Source organism: Lonchura striata, chromosome 5, assembly GCF_046129695.1.
Source record: "Lonchura striata isolate bLonStr1 chromosome 5, bLonStr1.mat, whole genome shotgun sequence".
In the NCBI taxonomy this organism is placed as follows: domain Eukaryota; kingdom Metazoa; phylum Chordata; class Aves; order Passeriformes; family Estrildidae; genus Lonchura; species Lonchura striata.
This window is the reverse complement of record NC_134607.1, coordinates 5749728-5774605: the sequence shown is the minus strand read 5'-3', so window position 1 is coordinate 5774605 and position 24878 is coordinate 5749728. Positions and strand designations below refer to the sequence as shown.

At 41.8% G+C, this 24878-nt stretch overlaps 1 protein-coding gene across 3 annotated transcripts in view; it reads right to left on the bottom strand.

Annotated features, from left to right (window-relative positions):
- KIAA0930 (KIAA0930 ortholog) overlaps positions 1–12476 on the bottom strand; it is a 48890-nt gene extending 36414 nt beyond the window's left edge. For all 3 annotated transcript variants that reach the window (XR_013339985.1, XM_021529917.1, XM_031503669.1), the window contains exon 1: positions 12280–12476. Coding sequence is in view for 2 of the 3 variants with exons in the window: in XM_021529917.1 (XP_021385592.1) it covers positions 12280–12403 (124 nt within the window). In the remaining variant the exon portion in view is untranslated. The remainder of the gene's footprint in view (positions 1–12279) is intronic.
- Positions 12477–24878: the final 12402 nt, after the last annotated feature.

The window sequence follows — 24878 nt, the reverse complement described above, 5'->3', positions numbered from 1 at the left end:
AACATATCTACATCATCAACTGCTTTCTAAAGTACTTATGGTCACTTCAGAACTTCAGCTTCTGGAAGACTTTTAATTCCACTTTCTGAACTTCACATATAATCTGCCACTTTGATTAAATTTATGATGTTTGTTTTTCCTTTGTTTCCTGTCATGCAGAGCAGCCTAGAATGACCTTGTGTCCAGCACAAGTTCATGTATTATTTAAGTTGAAGACACATAAAGAGAACAACACAGCTGATCCTGCAGCTCATGCTAAGGTTTACACAACAGCCATGCAGTGTCATTTATTATAGCACTTGATGCTGGCCACCAAAATGCAAAGGACACACAAATGTTTGTGTAGTGTTTTGAAAGTCCACTAGAAGTGATAGAGAAAAAGTATAACTGAACATGACTGAGGTTAAACACTGGCCAGAAAGTTTGGCTGGGTTTCAGAGCTTCCTCAAATTTGGACCCTTTGATTCTTCACATCCTGATAAAAAACCCAGCATTGCTTATATGTCACTTCATTTCATGAAAGTAGTGAGAATACTGAAGGAAAAGAAGTGTTCATTGCACAAAAGCATCAAGAAGCCTCACTGTTTGGACTCTGGGCATTGCAGTTTTCTGCTTTATTCTCCTTGGGATGGTTTCTGTATTACTCAGAAGTGGAAGATGGGAGAGAGATTACTTTCTTTTACCCACATTTGTTTCAATTCTCCATTTCCATTTTCACCTGCACTTCTTCCACTGCAGAAAATTGCCTCATAGCATCATTGCTGAGAAGACAAACATAATCTCCTCTAAAAAAATATTTGTAAAATGTACTCCTAAAGTTCATACATCTTCCTGCAGGTCTCTTCTTTACTATTACATTATATGCTGAGGAAACCATCATTTCAGTTAACACTCAACATTGAATCAAAGCCTGCATAATTTAAATGCATACACTTCTGTGCACCATCTACTGATTTCCACTTTGAAAAAGTAGAATTCAAATGGAACCATAATAACATGAGAAATATCTGCCAACAAAAGTAACCCTAGAAGATAAATTTACAGAAAAATCATCAACTATGACAGGCCAGTATGAAACACTAAATAAAGAGAGCATTTTATGGGTACGTGGCAGTTTACTTTGAGCAAAATCCTAGCAAGGGTCAACGCAATTGAAAGAATATGGTTACCTGCTACTGAACTGCAGTGCACAGAAATAATAAATCCATTTTCATCTAACAGTTGTCAGCTGCTTTGCTGTACTTCAGCCTCTCAAAGCACGTGGTAGTTCAGCTCCCTGGAAACAGCACCAAGCTCTCAAACTATTGCAATTCCCAAAGGGCTGCAGCATCACTTCGACAGCTTTTATTCACTCATTAGGGAAGCACCAGAGGGATCACCTTGCAATGCCTTTCATAAGAAAGGACTGCAGAAAAGGCTGCTGTGTTTGAGAGCTGGCCTCACTGGGGATTTAGTGCAGGGGTGCACATTCTCCTTCATCAGAGGCAACCCCATGGGATGCAGGCACTTGAAATCCAGGGAAAGAGGGACAAATGTGACATGTTTCCTGCTGCTGCTCTCAGGATTACCCAGCAAGAGTGTCAAACCTTCCCAGACCTAGATCCAAGCTGGAAAGGTTACTTGGCAACTCAGAAAGCACGCTGACCCTGCTGGAATGCAGAAACAGGTCTGTAACAGTACAAATATGTGTTTTCACTGCTAAAATGCATGCTATTTTTGTTCTCTGCCAAAGCAATCCCTCTGATCAAAGACTGCTGCTTCTGTAAATTCATGACATCCAAGGTCCCTATTTTCACACTTAATAAATACCACTGTCAAAGCCCTGTCTGAGAGGCTACTGTGGTAGATGAGGCAAAACCAGCAAATTGTATTTTAGAAGTATTCCAGCCTTACAAAACTACCAAGATTGTGGTGACTACTGATAATTCCATGTATGTACCTCCCCCAGAACTTTATCTTTGCCCAGGCTGCTAGTTAGCAACTTGCTGTCAAGGCAGAAGGAAGGAGCACTTATCACAGCAGCAGCTGGCAGAGAAGCAGAGTTATTTCCTATCCATACTCACTATCACAGACTGGTATTTGCCAAATTCAGTTTCTTTTCTGGTTAGAAACATCAGCAGCATCTTTATGAGTGAGGACTTGGCAACTTTACAGTGGAAGCCATAATTCTCACTTACCTTCTACACCACAAACCCACTCACTTTTAGAAGCTGACAACCAATACTTTCACCTATCTTGCAGCCAAGATTTAAAAAAAACTCTTGTTTGACACTGCCATCTCTTAGCTGGTTGCCCTACCTGATATGCACACGTAAGACAACCAATCTAAAGAAGAACGTATTTCTTAAAAAAAATAATTAAAAACAAAAAAAAGCAGCCCTTTAAAAATCCCACTTCAGGTTGCTCAGCTCTGGGTTGTCCAACAAACTGAGTGTCTTTGCCAGCACCTGGATATTTCAGTGAGTTAGGCAGCACTCCCTTTAGCACTGCTATTACTTTTAATGCAGGTTTCTAAGGCAATAAATACACCTGTTTAGATAGAAATAAAAGTGAACTGCCTGCCCACTCACCTACATCCCAGTGAAATCTCCTCTTATGGTAAATGCAGGCCCCCTCTTTAAACAAACCACAGTCATGCATGGAAGAAAAATGTTTCCTCTAACAGCTTTTTCCTGTGAAACCATCAAATTGCCAAGGAAGCATGCCCAGGCTGTCCTGCAGGCATTGCAAGGTTGGAGACCATTGATCCCCCCATCAGCACCCCAGGTTTTCATGCTGCAGGCACCTCATATGTGTGAGGAAAGGGATAGTTCTTAACAGTCCCAAGTAAGGCACGAGAATTTCATTTAGTCCACAACCAAACAAGTGGAAACAAGAAAAAAACTGTCTCTCTGTGGAAATGGTCATTACTGGGACAGAAGAGGGGAGGGAGAGGACAGGGAATTTAGTCTTCCATTCGTATTTTAGCTACTGAAAACATGCCATCCCTTTCCATTGGTAACCAGCACCACTGCTCCACCTTCTCATCCCAAGGGCAGCCTTGCACAGGTACAGATCCCTGCAGACCTGGAAGGGTTTGGACATGGCTGTGTCACAGCAAGCCGGGCACGGGGACAGAATCCTGGGCTAAAGAGCTGAGAGACTCTGAAGCTTTTTGCCTCCAACCTGCAACAGGTCCATTGTTCAGCACTTCAGCTCTGCTTCTTCTGCCCTCCTTCCCCTCCCTGGGTCTCTCCACCCACCACATCACCCTCAACAGGCTAAAAAGAATTACAGAAATGGCTTATAAACAACCAGAGAAAGTCACAACCTTTACCCACTGAGAAATCACTTCTTCTATCTCATGACAGTTACAAGGGGAGCATGTGAGAAAAGTCTGCCTTAGAAAATTCCTCAGCACAAGCACCACAAGGCAATGTCTTTTACAGCCTTTGCTCACCACTGGACTTGCAAACATCCTCCCCTGAGGTTTTGATTACACAGTTTACTGCCTTTTGATGTGGCAACTACTAGTTCAGAAGTAAAGAAAATAAATTTTAATATTCTTTTATTCAATCATTACAGCACTGAAACACAGATCCTGCATTTGAAGAGACACACCAAGGCTTTAGATACAGCCACAGTAACTCCAGTTTCTCCCTATCCTTTTGTTTTCTGTAAATTTTAGGAAATGCCCTCAACCTCAGGTTTCACAGACAATGACAAGCAAGTACGAGGTAAGCATTACATTTTTACTCGCTGCATTTTGCTGAAGAAACATTTGGGATTCCCTTCAAAGTTTCTTACCAGGGAAGGAGACAGAGGAAGGACATCTCTACACTTCATTTTCCCCTTTTGACCCATTCAGAAGAATACAGCCTAAAAAATTTGAACCTTGAGTTTTCTTCATTTCTGGTAGTTGTAGAAAATAATTCAAATTGGAAAGGAACTTTTGCTGCAAAAAAATCACAGACAACTCTGTGTTCATGTTTCTTTGTTTCTTGTTAATAAAGCAGAACTTATTTACAGGCCAGAGTGGCCTTCTACACAGCAAGTCTAAATTTTTAGTCTCTTTATTTTGAAGATACCTAGAAATCTTACTTTAGAAATTAATTCAAGACAGCAAGATTGTAAAAGTGGCAGAGTACTTGGGATCTCACACTTGGCCTGCCTTTCCATTTTTCCATTTGAGACTCACAAGCACATTTTCCCCATTGGCTTCTAGGAGCAACTGGATGCTACTCAAATGTAGAACAAATGCAAAAGGATCATTCTTCCATTCAAAAATACTTCTGTTGTCTCACAGGATTAATGCATCATATTAAATATACACAGACATATGACTACTTAAATATCTATCAACAAATCAGTTAGACTGACAGTTGCTGAACAGAAGAAAGTGAAAAATCTTGTCATTCTATTCTGGTCATTCTTAAAGCACCTAACGCAAACATTTAAATTGTTGTTCCTTTCTTAACTGAAAGAAAGGAAAAGCCACTGATGAAGAACAACCCAGAATGAATCTGAAAAGTCAAAGAACTCAGCATAATGTAATCTATGCTTTTCATTTCAAAGATCAAAGAGGATGAAATAATTTCCCCTTTAATGATGTAAAATATGGGTTCCTAACAGTTCAAACGATGCTTTGAGTAGAGTTTAGTCACACTTGTTATGAAAAACAAGGGTCATCTGTTCAGACCTTCATTATTTAGGCAGAATTAAACTACTCATTACAAACAAACAAAAAAGGTACTTCAACATTCTTACAAAGTATATAAAAAGCTGGATCATCATTATTCAGAAAGACACCTGGGTTTACAGAGCTTTCTCTCCAAGTTGTACTGCCATGAACTTGCTACTTTCCTTCTGAAAGGATGAGATCAGGCAATCACTAAGCAGGAGTGAGGCAATAAATGCAAATCCTCAAGACTGATTATTCACTCATACTGAACTCCCTGTGTATTATTATTTTATTACTATGTATTACAGACCACTGAGTTTTATGGAAATTTGAAACCCACCTTTCAGGGTCCTTTAAGTAAACATATCCCTTATTGGAAATGTAGCACTGCTAGACGTTCAACATCTCCTGTGTCTGCTCTCCAACAACACAGAGGAATAAATTTCCAGTGAAATCCTTCACAGCTCTTAGTAGAATGTTATAAATCCATTTCAAAACACTCCCCTCATCTTGGCAATGTTTTGGCATCTACAGGCAATTAAATCAAGCTCTTCAGAGTGCAAAGACAGCTAAAGCTTCCACTAGCATTTGAATCCATTCCTCAAGCTCCTGATCACACCAGGTCCTGCAAGGCAGGACCAAGAACTCCCAATACACTTCTGCCTTTCATCCAAGCTTGGCAGTTCAGACATGCAAACAGAGTTTGCAGCTAAAATTACCTGTGTTACTTCCAGACACAGATAATCAGAAGTAATCTATCTTCCACCTCCATGTGTTCAAAGGAAACCCCAGCTAAGTGTTCACCCATATTCCTACAGGAGACCTGACAATGCAGTACCAAGAGATGGATAAAATGGGAGCAACAGCCAACACAATATTCCTGACACTTGAAATCACTCTGGCTGTGGTGACAGGGCAATTCCTGACATGGACCTTTGCATGGGAGCTTACGAAAAGCTGGGTCACTATTGAGCCATAAAGATTTTCAACACAAACAGCAAAGCCAGGGCAGTCTCAGTCTGACTCACCGAGCACATCTTGCCTAAAAAGGAGGAACAAAAAGCCCAATGATGTCATTTTCCACAGGGAAACACGACAAAGTTCAGCAGATCGGGCCAACTCAAATGCACTTCAGCAAACTGTTGTACCTGGAAACAACCCAGAATTCTTCAAATGTGAAGCACTCATGATTGCCTGACATCTGCTCTGCCTTCTGAGATAAGAAAGAAAATTATGCAAAAACTATTCTGCAACACCAAAAGCAGCCTCAATACCAGCACCAGTAGCTGTTTCCACACTGCTGTGGCAGGACAGATATGGCTCCAAAATGAACTGCTCTTCACATCACAACACATTACCTGCCTGCAAAATACTACATTCACCTAAAGGGACTTAACTTGTCACCCCTAAGGAAATATGTCTCTGAAACCACCAGAGTAGGAAGATAAACAATATTACTGTTTTCAGGGTTCAATTTCTGCATAGTACTAGCACACTGTCTATACCAGAGACCAGCCAAACCAAAATGACAAAAACTTCAGTTTTAAAGCCTTGAAATTGCAGAAAACCCTGTCAATCTTCACACATACAATTTGTGCCTTAAACAGAAAGAATTCGGGGAAAAAATTCCTCAGGACTGTTGGTGCATCTGATTAAGTTCAGCTAACAGCAGTGCTGCTGCAGTGTGCCCAGGTGACCACAGCTCCACAGCAGCAGGATGCTGTATTTGCCTTTCCTGGATCCTGGCTGCATTCTATTTCCTGTGTAGAGAAAGGTAATCAAAACCCACTTTACAACCACACACCCCCCAAAAAAGAGCAACTTTGATTCCCTGAAATTCATCCTGCTTAACCCAATGGCCTGCAGACAGACCAAAACCAGCTTGTTTCACATACTTTTGAAAGCTCTCTGCAAAAAGCAGCTTCACTATTCAGTGGGCTCCTGACACCATGAATTGGTTTTGTGCAGACTTTCTCTTTCTACCTTATTGTTCACTTCCAGGTACACTTAAAACATCAGTGAGCTGCTACCTGATCCTACCGAGTCAGTTTACAAGGATAAATACAATGCAACAATCATCACTAACTCTTTAACTGCAGGGTTTTGGTTTTCCAGAAATGCAGCTGGACATCAGACACTGTGTATTTGAAAATATTGAAAAGTCTGCATCCTCTGAGCCTTTTCTCTTGATCAGCACCTCAAGCACTAACAGCTAGAGGGGAGACCAACACAGTTAATTCTTCAGGAAATTCCAGTTTTCATTCCTTGGAAAGAATCCAAAGAAATAGAATGTTAAATCTTTAAAAGATCCATCCTGAACCTTATAGGTAAGATTGTCCTAATCCCTAAGACAAACCTCCCATCCATCTTAAATTCCAAAACAGAAGTCAGACTTCCAAATTGATTTACAACTTACTAAAGATTTAGAGCACACTACTAGGACAACAAAACTAAGCACCTAAGGTTACTAGAGCTACAGTATTACATAAATAAGAGATGAGTTACAAGGCCCCATAACATTTCAACACTACATTACATCCCAAATATTCATAAATACTCTGACTGCTCCCATTATCAGTCTTATGGATTCATAATTCTGCCCAGAGGGACACAAATAATAAAATTTTTTATTTTTTATTTTTTTTAATAAAAAAGGGGAGGGGGAATTCAGCAACTTCTGTTAGCATCCAAAAATGAACAGCAGCATGCCATGCCTTAGAAACTTAACTGCTCCTTCTGGTAAGGCAACCAAATGTTCTGGAAGGTATTTTGTGGACTTTTTTTTTTTTTAGGGTGGTGGTGTTGGATTTTTTCCTAGTTTTTAAGAAAAATCTTGCCTCTCTACTTCAGCACCTCCAGTCTGATCTTGATTATTTGAGCATGTACACTCCCAAGCAGGACATGAAAAATCCCATAAGGCTTCATCTCTATTAAAATGAAAGAACCACCTAATAACCCAACTGTTAAAAAAAGATATGAAAGCTCTAATAAAAGAGAGTCTGTTATATTATCCATGTGGCATCTGTCACACTCCAGACAGAAGCTATTTCTTTGCTATTTGCTCATCTTTATCCAACTACAAATCTGAGGTTCAATACCTCAGGGTATTTACCTAAGGGTAAACTGGTTAAATCACTTTGATTTTAAAGTATCTACTATAACTCTGATTTAAATAATCTGTTCTGATCTTGCACTGTATTTGCACTTCCTAGAACTCTTCCTGAAAAGAAATACAGATTCCTCCTGGTTAGAATGTTTTTGGACTGATCAGGAAGCTACTCTATAAACACTTTTTTGTTTTACTATTTGTAAGATTCTTACATTGGTATCTTTTTTTCCTCCTCAGTATTTGACTATACATTTTTTAGTGAACATTCCATATTCATTAGCTGCAAAAACTTTATAAATAGGGCAAAAAATTGTGCTAATACTAAGAGAAAAGTCTTTTTAAACTGGAATCAAATAGTTCTAAATAAAACAAACTCATTGGTGAATTTGTTTGTATACACGCCTCAAGTTTTGTTAGGACAGATGTGATTTTCATACCTTCTTGTTACTGACAGATCAAAATACGAAAAAGCTTTACAGCTTTTGTAGTTTTTCACCTTTGGCTCCACAACTCTCTGAACCAACTCCAAGAACGAAGAACGTTTTGTGTCTGCTGGAAAGTGACTCCTGTCAAACCAGTTCTGTGCTGCAGTAAATCCTCTGCAGACACTTCCACCTACACTGTGGATATGCTTCCTTCAAAGTTACAGACACAATTATACCCTTCTTGAATATTATAATTTAATTCAAGTTACTACACTATGAAAAAGCTAAGGCTTGAATCTAGTACTTCCAAATCCAAATTAATTCTCCTTTTAATATTTCATTTCAACCTCTTTCACTTCCCCAAAAAAATTTCTTCCCCTCTTCTTCATCCCTTTACCTGCATTGTGCTTCCATCACAGTGACCAGCATTTACTGTGTGCCACTCCCCTCCTCTCAGTGATAGTAAAAGGGTTTTAAAATCACAGGGATTTAGGGTTAAAAGGAAAAATAAGCTTAGTAGGCTCTGGAAAAATAAACACCCTAAGCACATGAAGAACTTGTACTTGCTAGAACTGCACCTGTGTAGCTAGTACATGATAAATGATATAATTGTTAGATGTGATGATTGTTTAGTAATTAAATAGTATATAATTACTGTTTAATCGTAAGAATAATCATGATAAACTATGGTCAGGGGCCTAAGAAAGATCATGAGAAACTCATGTCAATGCATACAATAGAACAATTTAAGTTTAATAATTAATATGTGAGTTATATAAGGATAGAATATAAAATACGTTCAGCTCGAAAGCCGTGTCCGAGTCAGATTTGGGTCTGGACCCCTGATTCCCAGAGCTCTAAATAAAAGGACCTGGATACAATCATATCCTGTGATTATGTGTGCTCCTCAACACTGAGATCAGGAAGGCTGAAGGATTCTTCCCAGGTGCTGCTCCTGGAGGCCATGTGCCCATGAATCACTGACAGTCTGTCTCACACGATGAGCCCCGAGCTTTGCTCACAGCCACTGCTGCACAAACAAGTCCAGGCAGCCCCTGCCTTTGAGGATGAACATTGCTGCTTTTTTCCCTTGCTCCTGTGCCAAGTGCACCCTCCTCTCCTCAACAGCTGTGCAAGCCCCAGGACCACCAGGAAAGCAAGCACAAGAAACTCTTCCTGACCACTGGGCTTCTCTGCTGGCACCTGGAGCAGGTTCCTGTTGCACACCTCAGTTTTCAGCTGCTGGTTAAACACACCCTGTGGAGTGCTGCACTCACCTTCTTTTCGGGATCTCCACGACTTCTCCAGTTCTCACTACACGTCCCCATTACAGACCAGCCACAGTTCAAGAGATTGTTCGGATCTATCCACTTATTTTCTCTTACTCATTCTAAATTCCAGCACAAATAAAGTCACGCTCCACCCAAACCCACTCTACTACTCCAAAAGCAGGGCAAATTGTCACTGAATGACAGAAGGACAAGGAAATAGAGTATCTGAAAATGTTACACAGTAGTGTCACGAACCACCAAAAACAACACACTCCCCAGTTCAGGGATTTGGCCAAAAGGTAACTTCAGAGGTGAGGAGACACACAGCACATCTGCGTTCCCTCAGGAGGAGAAATATTTCACCACACAAGTGTTGCAACCAGCAGCATTTCAGAGTGGCCTTAGTGCACAACACCAGAGCTGTCCAACTGGGTGACACAGCCAAGAATTCCTGGAGAGACCTCACCCTTCCCAGCTCGGTAAATAACGACACGAGTCATTATTCTGAAGTGCTACATTTTGTACACTACACAAACAGGACATTACAGAAAAACCCACCACACAGGGGGAGTTACATTTTTTAACAAAGCCTGTCCAAATGCTTATGTGACGTTCTTGAAACAAAGCAACTCCTCTCACCAAACCTCAGTGTCAGCAAAACCAGCAATTTCCTCCTCCTTGGGCTCATTTCTAGGAAATACACAACAGAGAGGATGGCCAAGTTATGACCCACTGAGTCCCATTTTATAGTTAGGGGATTAGCAGTACTCAGGGAAAAGCCACTGCTGGAGTCTTTGCCAGCTGATTTGAAGGGAACTGAAAACCAACAGGTTTCACCTGCTGATACAGCTCAGAAGGATATGGCCACTACAAAAAACCCCACCACAAACATAAAACCAGCTGTGGGTGTGTAGGTCCCGAAGTCCCACAGGTGATGTGCCACACCTGATGTGTGTTAACCACCTGAACCAGACAGGACTGTGACTACTTTCATGACTTCTGAACTTGAGGAAAATCCATGACATTTTCTGTGTGCCAGAGCCCAGCATACTCCAGAACAGCCCAGGCTATTCCAACTGTGTTGCATGCCTTGTAACAGAATTCATTGGTACAGTGCAAGCATGCATGAATTTAAACCACAGAATCACACCTTGGGTTCATCTACAGCTTCTACAAGGAGGTATTTAAACAATTTACTAACCTGGCAACAAATCACAGCACAGAGGAAAGAGCTCTCATCAGGCGGGAACTACAAAGTTGGAGAGCAGGGAACACACTGCAAAATGCACATTTCCACACAGGGACAGACACACAGGGCAAGTCTCATGATGGGCTCTTGTGGATGTGTGCCCAGACACAAGCAGAGAAGAAGAAATATCTCTGCATGGTCTTTCTTACCAGCTACCACAGCTTTTCCCTTTCCTAATTTCAGCAGGAGAATGTGATGGTGATATTTCTCTTCCTGGCAGTCTGTATCGTGCATTCAAACATGAGATGGCCAAACAGGACCTGACAGAAGCTTTCCAATGAATGTAATCTCATAGGCATTTAAATTTTGTGGGCTTTTCCCCATTTCGTTTACAACTTCTTTGCCACAACGTTTTACTTACTTTATTAGGCCCTGTAGCTTTCAACACTACATCACATTCCAGAGAGCCAATTCTATCAGAAAAAGGCATAAAGAACCAAGAATTATTTCTCTTTGTTCACACAAGATTTCACTCTGTGGCAAAGCAAAAGGAAAGAATAGAGAGCCCATTCCTTCCCAGGGAGACCATAGCAAGCACTGGCAGACAAACTGATACATAAAGGCAGAAAAACAGAGATTCCCCATGTTCATCCAAACCTCACAGCCTGTAAAACCTGAATGAGAACTTATTCTGAGCTTTTAACAAAGACTCAAAATGGATGAGACTTTTGAGGCCTTATAAACAAGCTGAGGAGGGAGGAGTCATTAATACAGGCACCGTGAGAGAAACCAGTGTTGTGTATCAGTTTTCATCATTTGAAGCACTGCCCCTACAAGAACTTCTGGATATTCACCCCCTTAGAACACAGGTCCAGTCCTGGCTATACAAAAGCTTAGAATAAGGTAGGCAGAAATTTTGGATGTGAAGAACAATTTCCATGATCTCTACTGCTGCATATAAAAATGAGTAATTTATATTCATTAGCCTGGTCAGAAGAGCTTCCTAATGTGAACGATTTTGGTTAATGAGCTGCCGTACCAATCTGCTGCCTAAAGTCGACCGAATTTCAAGCCAAAACTTCTGTTTTGCACAGCATAAGCTTTGCCAAAAGCTAAAAGAAAAGACTCGCCGTGTGAAATTTGCATCAACCGAGATGAAAATAAGCAAGACGGAAAGCTTAAGAAAATGAACGGTTTAGAAAATGAACCGACCTGCAAGAGCCACAACAACATCCTGCGCTGACTAGAGCGCGGCAAGCAGCGTGAAGTCATTTCACAGAGCAGAGCAGGGAGGTGGCAGGCTCACAATCTCTAGAGAGCGAGCATTGGCAAGAGGCACTAAAACCCCGCCGCTTCCATCCCCGAACACACCGAGCGGGGCAAACACGACGCGGGCTGGGCTGCGCGGTGCTCCTGACCGCATTCCTGGGGAGCGCTCAGACAATGGAGCGGGGGATGCGCCCGGGAGCGGCCGGGGGATGCGCCCGGGGGCCGGGGCGGCCGGAGGGCCGTGCCCGGGAGCACAACAGGTGATGGTGGTGATGGTGATGCTGGTGCCGACAGAGAACCGGGCCCGCACCCCGCTCCGCCGGGGCTCGGCCGCCGCCCCGCCCCGCCCGACTCACCGAGGCCGCCGCCGTCGTGCCGGAGCCCGGCGCGGCTCCGCTCCTCCGCTATGGCCCGCAGCATGTGCCGCAGCGAGCGGTCCGCCTCGCCGGCCGCCTCGCCGTCCCTCCGGGCGCAGGCCATGCCGCCGGGCTCATGTCAGAGCGGCGCTCCCGGCCCCGCAATCCCCGGGAGCGCTCCCGGCCCGGCCGAGGCCCCGCGGGACGTCCCCGGGCGCCGGCGGCCACTCCCGGCGCTGCCCGGCCGCGCTGCGCCGCTTCCTGCCGCTGCTGCGGCCGGGCGGGACCGGCGGCGCCGGCTCCGGCCGGGAACGCCCACGGGGCGGGGCCGCCGCCCGCCGGCATCCCGGCAGCCCATCCTGCAGCCCGGGTAACCCGTCCTGCGGCCCTGACATCAGCCAGCGCCCTGGGAAACCGATCCTGCATCCCTGACAATCCATCCTGCATCCTGGGAAACCCATCCTGCATCCCTGACATTCCATCCTGCATCCTGGGAAACCCATCCTGCATCCCTGACATTCCATCCTGCATCCTGGGAAACCCATCCTGCATCCCTGACATCAGCCAGCACCCTGGGAAACACATCCTACATCCCTGACATCAGCCAGCAACCTGGGAAACACATCCTGCATCCCTGACATCAGCCAGCATCCCGACAACTCACACAGTCCTGCATCCCTGATCTCTCCTGGCCCCTCCCCACTGATGTCATAGATGAGCTGCTGCCTCCTTCTTGCTCTCCGTGTGTCCTCTGTGGGGACAAAACCCAACCTAAGGTGTCTGCTGAAGTCTCTACCAAGATCTGTCACCTCTTCCTGAGCATTAGCACCTCTTGTGAAAATCAGGAATTGATGATCTCGGGGAATAACCCAGCTTGGGATGCAGAGATTGGATCCCACATCCTCCTGCAGCTGGTGGTGGCTGGCCACAGCAGATACCAACAATGGCCAAAACTTCCTCAGAAATTTATGGTTTTCTAAGCCACCGTTGGAGAGCAATGCCACCACCTTCTCAATTCTCCTGCAAACAATTAGTTCAACATTTTTTGTTTGTAATATTTCTTTAGTTCCTAAAAATACTGTAAAGGCTTAGGCTAACTGTTCTTCTCTCTGAAGCCCCATTTGAGAGTTGGCAGGCCTTGCAAGTAGTGGTGGGGAGAAGCCAAAAGGTCAGAGCACTTCAAACATGAGTCGACAGCATTTGAGAGTCGGGCTTTTTGCTACAGCATAATAAGAAAGAATATGAAATACTGCATGTCCATTCTCTGCAATGGCATACATTTAGCCCATGTTGCTAATTTCACTTTCATGTCAGCTTTTGACACCAGTAAATTAGCAATCAGACATGAATGCATGTCTTGGTTTGAAAAGACAGGTGTCTGCTGAGGAAGGCAGGAGCCTCCCTTGAAGTGGAGAATGTAAATGCCCTCCCTCTGAATTATTATAATATTGAAATTAAGGGGCTCTCAGACAAAGATGTGGGAGTATTTGGGGGAAAATAAAAATAAAAATGCAGTAGTACAAAACAACACTGACAGGGTTAGAATACAAGTAGACAACCTGTGGGTCAGGGTGTTGGCATCAATCCCATTCCATGGTTGGAGCAGTAATCCTGTAAAGGGTGGAGTTTTCTTCTGAAGGTCCAGTGGTGATGTAGATGGGCCTGGTCTTCTTCTGGGAATCTAGTGGAGAAGAAAGCTGCTCCTCTGGGAATCCAGTGGGAAAAGGCTGTTTCTGGTGTTCCAAATCTCAGATTTTATCCAGGCAGGAATTTTGCTCCTTCCCCTGGGCAGAGCATTATTTGAAATCAGGCGACCTCTGATGGGAAGAAACGATGATGTCAGAAGGCTGAAGGATAGCTTTATTAAAACTATACTATATTACATTAATATACTATTTAAAGAAATACTATACTATTCTACATAGTTACTTCTTACTTACCTAATTACAAACTCGTGACCTTCTGCTGAGAGTCTGAGCCACAGCTGGATTCAATTGCTCATCAAACCCAAACAACCTTCACCAGAATCCAATCCAGCCATCACTTCAGCTAAACAATCTCCATCCCACATTCCACATGGGGGGAACAAAGGAGCAAAGATAAAGATTGTTTTCTCTTCTTCTCTCTGTGCTTCTCCTGAGAGACAGAATTATGTCTCTCTGTCCAGACAATGTGACTGTCACAGAGCATCTCACAATGGGATGATGTAATTTTATCAGTTGTGCAGTGATACTCAGTGGCCCATTAATAGAAGGTATCTTCTGAAGTGAGGATTGGTTGTGGAATAGATAAAGAAAACTGCTCTACCTGGTTCTAACAGGTGGCCTAATTAACAGCAGATAACTGCCCCACCTCTAACAGATGGCAATAGATTACACACCCACCCCCAGCCACATCTTGCATTTCCAACCTAAGACACACTTCCAACAGTCACACACTTGTTTCCCATGACACCAATATAGATGAGTATTTTCTGTGGAAGGCCCTTCTGCTGAATTGGATAGAGGAGAGAAATTTGATGTAGCATTTTGCTAGTAAAATATCTAGTTCTTTCATAAAGCAATAGAAAACAGGGACATACAAACTCAGGATTTAAGCACTTCTTCCCTTGTTAAATCTGATAGTCCTTTTTCTTGGAGAGAATGAAGTTTGCAGTCACATGTTAGCCTTGTGAATGCTAGAGTTAGAGTTATTTATCCCATGGGGAACACTAGCATAAGACTGTCCTGTGCCATTATTCTCCAAGTAGCTCCTGACATTGTCAGGAGGAGTGACAGTCTCACTTCCCTCACATCATGCTGTACCCACTGATTGGCTGCAGATTGCTTCTGGATCCCAACAGCACTGTCATGTTGGGGGCACACAGGAACACTTGTGTCACCAGCCAGTAGCCACACCCTTACAGCAATTTCACTAGAGTCTCCAGGAGTTCAGCCTCTCTGCTGTACCCTGAGCACTATCCATAAAGTTCCAGCCATCCTGGTTTTAAAAAACAACAAAGGAAACCTGCTGCTGCCCTGTCCAGGCCTTTTATAAAATGAAGAGGTATTCCTGCCCCTTCTTAGCTCCCCACCCTACCTTCTTTTTCTCTGGCTTCCATCAAAACACACCCATGCACAAAAAAATGCAGAGGCTTGGCTGAATTCTTCTTTGTACCTTAGGATGTGTGTTCTATAGAGCAGAAAGGTAAACACAAAGGCCTTAGGCTTATTAAAAATATCTAGCTAGCTTAATGTACACCTTTTGCACCAGTCAATAACAGTCACCTTTGCTGTGTGAAAGTCATGCAAGTTATTCATATGAGGCTATATTTTCCTTACTATATTTATTTTATTAGCAGTTAATGGTGACAGCCTGAAATATGTGCTAATAAGACAACATGGGGTGTGTATATGTAATGATGAAAATGAGTTTGTAAGTTAGAAAATATGAATTTATTAAATGCATTTGAGTGTCTGTCTAATGGCTGAGTCCTCCACCTGACAGTCCTGACCCTGGCAAGCCTATGTGGCTACTTGCAACCTGTCAGAGACCTGCATTACCTGAGCACTTCAAGCTCTCTATGTGAATAAACTATTGCAGGAACAGACTTTGCAACTCTGAAGCTTTGGAAATTCTATTCAACCAATTAGAAACATGCAAGTACCCCCATTTTCCTCATATGTTCTTTACTGATAATAAGAAACTAAGATTAATAGCAGCTGTATGTAGGAAATGAATGTTATATCTTGCTTGAAGACATGGGCTGTGAAATGCAGTTTTTTGAGGAAGAGATTAAGCAATTTAAAAATTTGAATCCTATTTTAGTCTCAAATTGGGATGTTGCCATCTTTGGCAGTCTGCTGCTCTGCTGAGGGCTTGCCTATGGGTCAGTGGTCATCCAGGCAGTTTATATGCAAAGAACAATTCTGTAATCTTTACTTAATTGCCTCCCTAACTGCATCAACTGACTTAGGACGTGGCAGTTTGAGGCCTCCCATTATAAACTGTGTTAAGTTGGCCAGCTTGAAAAAGAAATTAAAGTTACTTCTAAAACTTCCTCGTGTTCAGCACAGGCCTGATTTTACTTCCAAGATTAAACATACAAGTTACTGAAAGTTTTATGTACAGAATGTTAGAAAATCTTTTTTCAGCTATAATAATTCTTTAACGTTAGATCTCTAAATGCACAGCAGAATACTTAAGGTCATGCAATTTTGAAGTTAGAGGTGCTTTATGTGTCTAGTTTTCTTTTGCTCTTCCTCCTTGCTTTGTACCAGTCTTGTTACTCTTGCTCCTACTTTCATCTGTTAATTGCCATAGGTTATACTGAATGGAAGCCAGAAAACTCTCAGCCTTGCACTGTGGGAATAAAAACACATCTGTACTTGTAGGCAGAGCTTTCAGCCCAGAATCATCCCTCTTTCTCTTCAGCCAAAACCACTGAGCTTCTGCATCTGAGCCTTTTATCCCAGGTTATTCCTGTGCTGCTCCTGAGAGGATAATTATCTCAATGGGAGTGACATATGAACCACACACGTTGTGGTAACAGACTTGTGAGATTAATAAGCCTCTTACACAGAATCCGTGTCTCATTGTTTTTCTTGAGCTGTACTTGTACCCAGAAACCCTTCATCACATGTGAACCCACCCCAAGCTCTTCACCAGCTCAGCAAGTCTGAAATCCACGCAGGAACTATTTTTTCACATCACTAAGCTCTTGGATAAGAGGAAGTGGGGAAGTCCCTTGACAAAGTCAAGTTCCTTTCAGGAAAGAAGTCCCTGCCAGGCTAGGTAGGGCTTTTCATTCAGGGCACAGGATTCTGCTGGAAAAACTGAACTGGCTAGAAGCCACCTCAGAGAGCAGAGGTAATCAGGATTTAGCACGGGCCAAGTATCTGCTGTATATTGCTAAATTCCTTGACATGTTCCCTTACCTGTGTCTCACCTCCGTACGCCAGCGCTCCCGAGCCTCTGTGTGTTACAGGCTTGGAGTTCACAGGCAGCACTTGCTAAGGAGATGTTCACCACCTCTTGGACACGGGATTTCAGAGCTGTGAAGCTGTAAGTGTGCCTGAGTATCGCCTGTGTCCTTTGAGAGGACAAATCTGGTGGAAGACAATCGGGTGGTGAGGGCAAAGGGGCTCAGTGAGGCGAGGCAGGGCTGGGAGCTGACCCTGAGCTGTGTTTGCCATCCACTTCAGGTGCTGCTCAAGGCTTCTGCAAGACCTGCTTGTAACCACAAAGAACAGGTTTTGAAATGTAAATTTTAAGGAATTTAGAGATTTCAGAAAAGCTAAGATTTTAGTTAGAGATAAGCCTTACTAGAGTTAATGAAAATAAATAAAAGAAATGAGTAGGCCTTGATGAAGTTAAGAGTTAGTAGTTAACTAATAATGGATTGCTTGTCAGCACTATGTTTAGTTAGCTGGGTTTATAATGAAGAACACACAAACTGACAAATTGCTTTTAGGAACATAAGACAATTATGGCCTCCTCTGTTCTGAAACCAACTGAAGACAAGCAATGGGAGTTCTACCAAGAGTTCATTTGTCATATTTGCATTGAAAAGGTAGAAAGGTCAGAAGGAGGAAGACTTCATTGACTTCCTCATTTTGGGACCCCTCCCCATGGAAGGGACACCGACCCATTTCAAGGGACAAACCACGCATGCTTAATAGCTTTTGAAATGATTGGGATGTACCAAAATGATGAATATGTATTTGTATTTTGGGTATTCTATACTTGTATGGAGAAAAGGGCTCTGTAATCACCTGGAAGCTGCAGTGTGCATTTGGGAGTGATCCCACACACAATAAACACACACTTTCTAACTTTAAACTGTTAGAGAGTTTTTGTCTGTCACAGTTGGATATCGGTACTAGATCCATATCCATATTTTTAATAAATCAGTTTCAACCTGCTTTAAATAGAAAATTTAATCCCAACAGGCAGTAACAGACGATATTAAAAAACCCACTTCTCCAGAGAAGTGATAATTTCATGTAAAGTTTGTAAAGAATGGGGTGATTAAGTCTTTAATTCTTTTGGGGAAAACATATGTGATTACTTTCTAAAAATAAACTGACTTTCCAAAAGTAATATCTAAATAATTAACTTGTAATTTGGAAATTGTTTTTTTTTCATGTCCTGAATTAGTGTTTACTCCTCTAGGACTATAGGGGGAAAATCAAATCTGAGTATGAGTAACAATTCTGTAAATGCAACTAGTAATGATGCAGTCCTTTTTTCTTCTTCTTCTTAGGAATGTCTAAATAGATAATATTTCTAATAGAAATACCTGAATATTTTAGGAATATCTAACTAAAAGGGTGTTTGAAAATACTACAATTTTGGTAATAGTGTGATTTTATTTTACTGGTTTTAAGGTTATATTAATTACACTATATAGTTTAGTTGTGTTAGTATTTCAGTATTAATGAACATCTGCTATATTTTTAATAACAGGCAGCATAAGAAAGAATCTGAAAGCAGAGCGCAAAAGAAATTGCACTTTCCAGAAGATCTGCTTTTATAAACTGCTCTAATAAATGACTCAACCAGCAGCTCCAGATAAAGAACTTGATGTGGCAGGTTTTTTTAGATCCATATTTACTTAAGCAAATATTCAGCAGGTCGACTACTCTCAAGACAATTCAGGTAATCTTTGAAGTTCTAAGCATTTTTTTGAATAAACAAAATTCCTTAAAAGAAATATATATTCCTTATGATGTCAGTATTTGAGTCAAATAGAAATAAACCCACAACTCTGAATTTTGGCTGTTTTGGAGACAATCATTTCCTGTATGTTGAGAGACAAATGTATATTACTTTGTAGCTTCCAAACAAGTGAAATAAATTACAGCATAACTTTTCATCTTTGTGCATGGTTTTTGGTTGAGAAAGGCTTACAGAAAATAGCAACAAACAAAAATGGCTGCAATATTTATTCTGCACTGGTCAAGTAACTGCATAAGAACAGTGCTGGACCTGGCTCAATAATTCTAGCTCCAAGAATTCCCTATGTCTACAGAGTAGAATATGTAGAAATACCACAAGTACCTCGAAGTTAACTGGTCCAGATTTGATGGCACTACAGGAAACTCTGCCTATGCAAGTTCAGCTGAACTTATGCTTGGCTGGAAGCTGCTCTACATATGTTTCACTGGAAAATGCAGCTCAGCTTGTGCAACTGAGAACTGCTCAGGCTTGGACAGTGTTTATTTTGCTGAAGAGAATAATGGTCTGCACATTTTGTCATATCAGCTGCTTATAAATCCAGAATTTAAACATCACCAAGAACTGAGATCAGGACTTGGCCAAAGTTATTATGTGGGTAAGTACATTTTAAAAAGGAGAATTTAAATATTTTTCTATTCTGTAAAAACCAAAACAAGCTATAGTTAACGTGCTGTCCTGGTATTGATGCTGAAATGGGAATGCCAGCTCTTCCTCTCTATCCAGATTCCAGATGTGGCTGCCTTCCAGATATGGCTCAGCACTTGCCTCACATCTTTGCAGGGTATTCCAAGGCCAGCCTGTGGGCAGCACAGGAAATGCTTTTTCCTGCTCTGATATTCCTCTTATGATAAGCAGCCAGGGCAGCAGCAGTGTGCTTCTGACAGGCACAGTGCACTCCCAGCATGGCTGGAAGGAAATTACAGCTCATGGTTCTGCAGCAGCTCAGCTTCCACTGAGCCTCCACTTGCTGCCATTAAGGCAGAAAACCAGTCATGCTGGCCTTTGGTTTTGTGTTGCTCTTTTTAACTTCTGTGTGTGCATCAAAATGAACCTTAACAAAAAAGCCAGAGCTTTTAATATTAGAGATATTACGCTTTTTCAGTGGTAAGACATTCTTGATTATTGGCATTTGGTTTAAGTCAACATCCTAGCAAAAAATGCAATGCCATCATATCTTTGAAATTATTTCCTCGAAGTTATAATGCACTTGTGGTTTTTAGGAAAAGTCAGTGAAAAGATACAAAAATCTCAAAATCCAGACATACACATGCACACTCATGCCTTTTTATTATTCAGTTGATTCAGGATTGTGTAGAGAACTAACTTGAAAGAGAGAAAAACTCAGCTGAAACAAGTCTTGACTTTTTGTGCCTGGACAAACGACAAAAAATACAATAGATGTGAAAAATATATAGTTCTTGCTTTATTACACAGATATTCCAGATGAGTGTAAATTTTTTTGTGATGCTTTCTGTGCCTCAGCCTTTCAACAATCGAATGACTAAAGGTTTGAAGGCTGTGTTCCCAGCTGGGGTGTATTGGCTATGTGCCAATGGAGCTCTGCAAGCCTACAGTGCTAAGGATATGGCCATGTATTAGAAAATACAATAAATCTTTAATATAACTACATTGTATAGCTATATTAGATAGTCATACACTGTTTGCTTTTCATGGCATGCAGTGTACATGGGGTTTGGCTGTTAATGAAGGTGGGGTGAAATTTCACAGCTGAATTTCTAAGAGGCTTATGAAACTGAAACCTGAAAGGAAAGCTATAGAACAACACAATATTTCTGAAATGAAATTATTATTTGATTGTAATCACATTTTTCACTGTGTGGTTCTCCAATTTATGTCAATCCTAGCAGGACCCACTGCACTGTAACACAGATGGAAGAGGTCTGTCTGTACCACAGTAAAACTCAGAAAATACATTAATAAACCAAAATAACCTCAATTGTGGAGTCCACATCTGTACACACACCCACACACACAGAGAGAGAGGTTTCAAAAAGCAGGTGAGCTCATTTCTCTCAGCTACTTCCTCACTTTATATTTTGTCTAAAAGAAGATGCAGACTTGGCACTGTACAATTAGCAAAGTGGTCTGTATAATTCTGCCTTCCCACAGGCTGCTGTGTGGGAAGTCCTCTGCCCCATGGTGGTGTAGGGCCAGCCATGCTGCAGAGGGCCCAGGACAGCCAGGTCCTCAGGGCAGCTTGTCCCACTGGGTATTTGTGGATATTCTCAGTTCAGTCAGAGACAAAAAGAGAAAGATTTCTGCCAGGCTAAGCCTGGATAAAAGTCCAGGATGAATGTAAACAATCTATTATCTTGTTTTCCATTTGTATTGTTTATAGATATATTCTACCACACTGACCTAAGTCCAGTGCACCAATCAGGTGAAATGTTTTTACATTAAGACCAATGGAATTCATGTTCACGATGCTCTCTATAAAAGAGAGAGGTGCTTTTGAATAAAGATCATTCTTTGCCTTCTGAAGATGGAGCCTCTTCATTCCCATCCCTGTCTCAGCAGCGACAGCCGTTCATTCACAGGCCACAGCTGAAGGGACACAGGAACGGGCACTGTAAGCACGGAGAAGTTTGGGGCTGAAATGCCTGGTGACAAGAGAGCTGCACAGGTTCCTCTGCTCTGTGCACATATCCTTGTGATGTGCTTTCTTGTTGTCACAGTCCTGGTTCATTAATGACCAAGCAAACTCTGCCTTAGAGCTGTCACCCAGAGGGGATCTGTGGCTGAAAGAGATGGCATTTAGCACCACAGCAGTGCTTCGTCTTCTCACCCCTTTACTCCATCAGTAAAAACCTTCAAAACACCTCACTCCTCATCCCCCTTCAGTCCTGCTTACACCAAGTGTTAAAATCCTCTTTGAACCCTGTCCTTTGAACTGGCACAAGGCTCCAGTGAACAGACTGCTGACTTGAACTCTGGCCAGCGCTCAAGGATCGTGGTCAAATAATTCCACCCTCTGTGAGCTTCTCCTCTGCTAGGCAAAGCTACAGGGTATGAAACCACTCAAAGACAAACTTCAAAACGTATCCAGTTCTTGCATGGAACTACTAAGCCTTTTCTAACACCAGAAAACACAAGAAGAGCTGATTGTAGTGTGACTTATGTAAGTAGCACAAGGTACAGAACAGTCAGAACAAAGTGATGTCACTCAGCTTGCACAATGTGTGATTAAATGTAGGCACTGCACTGATTTATGGATGTACCTGCTGGACTCTATATTTAGAGTATGTTCTTGGGGTTTTTATAGGGGGCAAACCATGGCTGCAAACATGTCCTGTGATGTTGTCATCACTCCTGCAGGAATCCTGGTTCTGGCCTCTGCCTGGCTGTGTTCAACCCACTAATAATTCAGACTGCATGTCTCTCTGTGTGTGCAGGAGTTTGCATGTGTGCTTGCATGGGGGTAAGTTTATTTTATGAACATACACACTCTTTCTTTTAAGTGCCTGTATGATACTGCACATGATTAGGATGATTTTTTAAATGTGGGATTTATTGCTCTATTTTTAAAAATATTGATTGCTCTATCACTGCATCAGCTTGCTCCTGTCTAGATGAGATTCAAAGTGCTACAATGATTTCTCATCATATCCAGTGGAAAATGAAGGATCTGGTTTTCACTTTCACAACCATAAAGATGGAATTAAATGACTGGCGAAGTAATAACACGAAACCAGTCAAATCCCCCAGTTCTCACCAAGAAATAAAAGCAGTGTCTGAGAGTCATATTTTGAGATAAGGGCTGGCTGGGTATGTGCTCCCTTTTTATTTGGAAAGAAATTCCCAGATAGTGCTGTTTTTTTGCCTCTTGAGAAACGTGCTCAGCCTACTGCTGTGCAGCTTTTGGATGATTTCAGTTTCTATAAAAAGGAGGTGATCTCATCTTCACTACTTAAAGATGCATCACCCTATCTTTTCCCCTTGGCCCAACACGAAGGGTAATTCGAATTTATGAAGCCTAAAGTGGCTATTAAAGGATTGACCTGACTGACACAAGGCATTAGTGTTAACCCCTTCAATGCCAGCCTGTCCAGGCTTGTGCCCTGGCACGGAGAGCAGCTGGGAATGGAGATCCATGCAGGGTAGAGGCTCTGCATTCCCTGTGAGCTCAGGAATCACCCCTGTGGCCACACCTGGGGGCAGGCAGTGTGTGCATGCTCAGCTCTAGGAAAAGAGATGGGCATAAACCACCCCGTGCATTCCCTGTGAGAGACTGTGAGAGACGTGGCAGCCCCACAGAAGGAAGAAATGCTGTATTTGAGGGATTTATCAGCATATTTGCCATTAGCAAAGTAGAGTTTGATCCCTGAAGTTACATTTTGGCATGCCCACTAGGATTTGATTTTCAAAAGCATGTATTTAAATCTGCAAGAAATGCTTCAGGTCAAACTCTTAATTGGGGGCCAAATACTAAAAGTTATTTAGGCTCCAGAAACTTCTTGTTGCTAAATTTAATGTGAGGATTTCAGAATTAAACTCAGAGCATTTGCCCTGAGGTTCTTTTGTTTTGTCTGTGTGTATGCAACAAGGCAGATTGGTGATAATCTGTTTCACCTTAGCTACCTGCTTGCATTTTCATGACACAGCAGTGGTTTTTTGCACTGTCATTTAGTAAATCTAGTCTAATCCCAAAGAACTTTTTTTTTTTTTAATGTAGTATAGACACATACTGTGTTGAGAAAAAAAAACAGTGCAGAATGGTGCATTTTATGTATTGGTCTTTGTGTATTCTACAAAGGTTTCTCATTAACCCAAAGCCTAAGAGGAGGTGGACTGGAATGCAGAAATGGTCAACAGTGCTGTACTTACAGCTTTTCATAGCTAAATATTCAGCTCTTTCTATTTTACCACTGCTTTGTTCCTGCCTACCACTGACAGCACACATCTCAAAATGCAATCCAGTCCTGTATTTACATTTCAATCCCTCCTATTGCATTTCTTCTTAAGAAACTCCTTAGCTTCATCCACTAGTTTTAAAATAAGCTATAGCAGATGACAAGTTACTGAACACAATAGGTGTCCTAACAAGAAAATAAATTTCAAAATCCTTCCAGTGCCTTAAAGAATAGTCTTGCAGAATTATTTGGATTGGAAGGGACTTTAAAGATCATTTAGTTTCAAGCCCCTGTTATGGCAGGGCACAGGACAGTCTTCTTTTTCTTTCCTTTGGTTTTGTTGTTTTGGTTTTATTAAAAACAAACAACAGGATTATTCTTTCAGACTGATTCTAATCGATGCAGTTTAGGCATCTGAATTATCTCAGCCAGCATTATGACTGGAAAGGTTGCTCTATATCAAAATTAATTTTTTCCTGCCTTTAAGCTCAGGCTCAGTTCTTGCTGCCAGGGGCAGCACTTCTCATTAGGGGTGTCACAGTTTATGTATCACATCAGAAGAGAAACCTGACATGGAAGAGTGATTTCAAATGAAATTATTTTGTACTGTGATGAGTAGATGCTATGGTTTTATTCAGAGAGAAGCTGTGCATCACTTTTGCACAAGGCCTGTTTTCCCTTAGGTGTCTCATTTCTCATTCCTCACAGTGTTCAGAAGCTTTCCAAACACTCCCTAAATGATGGGATTTCACATAGTAGAGAAATAATCAGAGCAATTAAAAGGTACTCAAATAATAATTACAAATAAAAAACACTTGACATGTGAAAAATGTCTTTAAACAAAATATTTCCAAAAACCTTTTTTTTTAGCATTAACAAGATCTCAAATATTTCTTAAAGGAAGGTGAACAGTGTTCCCAGTATGAGATTTACTGGTAAAATACAGCTGCTGTAAGGGTGCAAAACCCAGCTGTGCAAGATGTTCCTGTAAAATTACAATTTACAAAA